The 4,040-nt window shown below is 37.7% G+C and overlaps 1 protein-coding gene across 5 annotated transcripts in view; it reads left to right on the forward strand.

Annotated features, from left to right (window-relative positions):
* Window positions 1-4,040, forward strand: part of KYAT3 (kynurenine aminotransferase 3) — a 40,467-nt gene that overhangs the window by 33,091 nt on the left and 3,336 nt on the right. For all 5 annotated transcript variants that reach the window (XM_012801753.2, XM_023509840.1, XM_023509842.1 and 2 more), the window contains 3 exons: window positions 545-731; window positions 2,400-2,473; window positions 2,959-3,045. In XM_012801753.2, coding sequence (XP_012657207.1) covers window positions 545-731; window positions 2,400-2,473; window positions 2,959-3,045 — 348 coding nt within the window. The remainder of the gene's footprint in view (window positions 1-544; window positions 732-2,399; window positions 2,474-2,958; window positions 3,046-4,040) is intronic.

Here is a 4,040-nt window from a genome sequence, read left to right on the forward strand (position 1 = left end):
TTTTTTTTTTTTGAGACAGAGTCTCACTCTGTCACCCTGGGTAGAGTGTCGTGGCATCACAGCTTACAGCAACCTCAAACTCTCAGGTTCAAGGGATCCTTCTGCCTCCGCCTCCTGAGTAGCTGGAACTACACGTGCCCTCCATAATACCCAGCTAGTTTTTCTATTTATTTAATAGAGATAGGGTCTTGCTATGCTCAGGCTGGTCTCGAACTCCTGAGCTCAGACGATCCACCTACCTCAGCCTCCCAGAGTGCTGGAATGACAGGCATGAATCACTGTGCCAGCCCCAATGCCTCTTTTTCAATTTGGATTTTCATGACTCATTCTTAGTCCTTCACATTAAACTCAATCATTTAGCTGTAACTGATTCTGCCATTAATCTCTAGAGTTTATAGGTGTATAGTAACTAAACTGTAATTTCCTGAATGAACTTTTTGCCCGTAACGGTACTCAAGTAATCTTTACTTATTATACCAATAAACTAAGCAATACGTAACATTGGCCACATTTCCTTTCCATATTTTTCAATCTTAACATACAGGAAGCCTTGGCTCAAGCTTTTTGGATTGACATCAAGCGCATGGATGACCCAGAGTGTTACTTTAATTCTTTGCCAAAAGAGTTAGAAGTAAAAAGAGATCGGATTGTTCATTTACTTGAAAGTGTTGGCCTAAAACCCATAGTTCCTGATGGAGGATATTTCATCATTGCTGACGTGTCTTTGCTAGGTTTGTAAAAGTTTTTATTATTTCAAGTGTATAGAAGCTTATGTGTGAAATTATAGCAGAATTATGGAGGAGAGATTGGTGTCAAAGCCATAGCAGCATTTTATCTATAGAAAAGGACAATGTCAATGTTTTTTCACATTTATCTTCACTTTTGTATCTTTCACCTGTTGCTAAATGGTTATGAGTTAATGTTGTGCTAAGTATTCTATTAAACATAGAATTTGCTGTCGTTCTGTTCTGGTGTGTAATTTAAAACATAGGTGCATGAAATTGTGTATATAATAATATATGCACAAATAAACTAAGTGTAATACACTTTTTAATAAAAATTTAACTTCCTGTTCACTTAAAAAACATAGTTTTGCTAGAAAAACTAGAAAATTTAAGACCATCCATGAATATTTGCCATTTTATTCATTTATTTATTTTTTTGTAGAGACAGAGTCTCACTTTATCACCCTCAGTAGAGTGCCGTGGTGTCACACAGCTCACAGCAATCTCCAACTCCTCGGCTTAGGTGATTTTCTTGCCTCAGCCTCCCAAGTAGCTGGGACTACAGGCACCTGCCACAATGCCCAGCTATTTTTTGTTGTTGCATTTGGCCTGGGCTGGGTTTGAATCCGCCACTCCATAGGTATATGGGGCCAGCGCCCTCCCCACTGAGCCACAGACACTGCCTAATATTTGCCATTTTAGAATATGCTGAAATAACGTAAACAAGGAGAATGTCTTTATTAAGGCTCTACTATGTGCCAAGCACTCAAATACCCTTTTGAAGAAAACATTAAGCTGTATTTTTGTAGACAAGAAAATTTAAAATATTTTAAATAACTTGCCTACAAGTGCTTACCACAACTCTCAGCTAATTTTTCTCTTTTTAGTAGACAGGGTCTCCCTCTTGCTCAGGCTGGTCTCTAGTTCCTGAGCTCTAGTTCCACCTACCTCAGCCTCCCAGAGTCTTAAGATTACAGCTGTGAGCCACCACATCAGGCCTTCTTGCCCATAGATAAGACTAGGAATACATAGGTTCAGTTTTTCTCTAAATCCACAATTTTAACAACATAATATATAGAAGCAAGAGATGAAAAATAAGTACATTTAGGAGATCCAAACAGACATTCTTTATTTTTAAAAAATGAACAATATTAACTTACCCATTCAAAAACTATGCTTTTTATTACTTATGCGCTAGACACTGACATAGGGGTTAGGGATTTATGAGGTTATAAAATAGACATTTTACCTTGATGGAGTTTACAATCTAATGAATGGCTATTCGGAGATGTAATTATCAGTGATGAATACGTTATAAACAGTTTACTTTTTATTTCCTTATTAATGATCATCAAGTCTTATTTCTAGATGGAAAGGCAATGCTCTTCTCCCTTCCTACCCTCTTCCTGTGCTAAGAACAGCACGCAGAAGCATGATCAATCAGACAGAGGGTGGGTGCTGCCTTAGCAAATCAGTAAAGCTTCTGGTGAAGTCCTCACTTCCCACCCCACCATCCAGTATGAGACTCCAAAATACTCTGTGAATATCCTCTCAGAAAATTTCCAACCAGTCTAATTTAAGCTAGAAGAAAATTTTGAATCTTGATAGACATAAATGAAATACATTTGCCTCAGGTACAATTTATAGGTCACCTAATTTTCATTACTGTTTTAGAAGCAGACCTCTCTGATATGACAGACAATGAACATTATGACTATAAATTTGTGAAATGGATGACTAAAAATAAGGTAATATTTGTTGGCTTTTGCAATACTGTGTTACATTTCAGAGTTAATTGATGAAAGAAATCTGCTCACATGCTTTGGAAAACATTAAATGTAGTCTTGTTACAGGACATTCCACTTGTGGCTTTGGGGGGGCTCTTAAAAATATTTTTCTCTTTGGAAATTGTTGTGACTAATCTATTCATTTCTAATGTCTATAGCCTCAAAATTAATACAAGGGTGTCCAAAACATGGATACACATTTTATAAGAGCTCTTATTGGAATTAAAATTGATCATTCCCAAAAAGTGTACTAAATGCAGGTAAAATGGATGCACATGGCATGTCTGGGTATATTCTAGGTACACTTGACCAGTCATGGCACCTGCAATTCAACTTCAAAAGCAGTACATAGATAACATCTCTTAAAATGCGTGTGCATTTTTTTGGCACCCTCTATATTTGAGTGTAATTAGTTTTCTCATTATATGTTCCTATTTATTTTTCAGAAGCTATCAGCCATCCCTGTTACAGCATTCTGTAACACAGAGACTAAATTACAGTTTGAGAAATTTGTGCGATTTTGCTTCATTAAAGTAAGTCCCCTGTTCTACTGAAAAGCACCTTTATAATATCTTCATTTCGATTGATAAAGCACTTTTTTTTATCCTGCAGGCTAAAAAGGAATAAAGAATTTTAAAATAGTAGAAAAATTATAGATGTGGCAGAAAAGTGAAATATGTAGAGTCTCTGAAAAAAATAAGTAAATAAAAGCCAAACAAGTGGAACCTGGGAAGAATTTTATAGCTTTATTTTCAAAATGCTTCCACTAAAAAAAGAAGAAAAGACAGAAATCTAAAGATTGAAAGGAAACGCCTGGTCTCAGGAAAAATTGTCACACAGTGATCAATACTGAGATATACCTTGTTTGTTATATTGGACTTCACAGATAAATCCTTTGGCCATATGCTAAACAATAAGGTCAAACCCTCCATGTAGGCCAGGAGAGAAGGACCGACACGGACTCAGTCTCCTTTACATCAGCATTCGCTATTGGAAGGTAGTGTACCAATAGCTAGGAGGCCTTAAGGAAAGTTAACATACATAACACAATGTCTTAGAAAGGCTAAAATAGTCTCAGCGCCTGTAGCTCAGTAGCTAGGGCCCCAGCCACATACACCAGAGCTGGCGGGTTCAAATCCAGCCCCAGCCTGCCAAACAACAATGACAGCTACAACCAAAAAAATAGCCAGGCATTGTGGCAGGCACCTGTAGTCCTAACTACTTGGGAGGCTGAAGCAAGAGAATCGCTTAAACCCAAGAGTTTGAGGTTGCTGTGAGCTGTGACACCACGGCACTCTACTGAGGGTGACATAATAAGACTCTGTCTCAAAAAAAAAAAAAAAAAAAAAAGAAGCTAAAATAAAAGGATAGCAAGAAAAGAGAAATCAAAAGAAAACAGGTTGAGGCTTGGCGCCTGTGGCTCAAGTGGCTAAGGTGCCAGCCACATACACCTAAGGTGGCAGGTTCGAATCCAGCCCGGCCCGCCAAACAACAATGATGGCTGCAACCAAAAAAAAAATAGCCAGGC

The sequence above is a fragment of the Otolemur garnettii genome, unplaced genomic scaffold, assembly GCF_000181295.1.
Source record: "Otolemur garnettii isolate 467f Iridium unplaced genomic scaffold, OtoGar3 scaffold00010, whole genome shotgun sequence".
Classification (NCBI taxonomy): domain Eukaryota; kingdom Metazoa; phylum Chordata; class Mammalia; order Primates; family Galagidae; genus Otolemur; species Otolemur garnettii.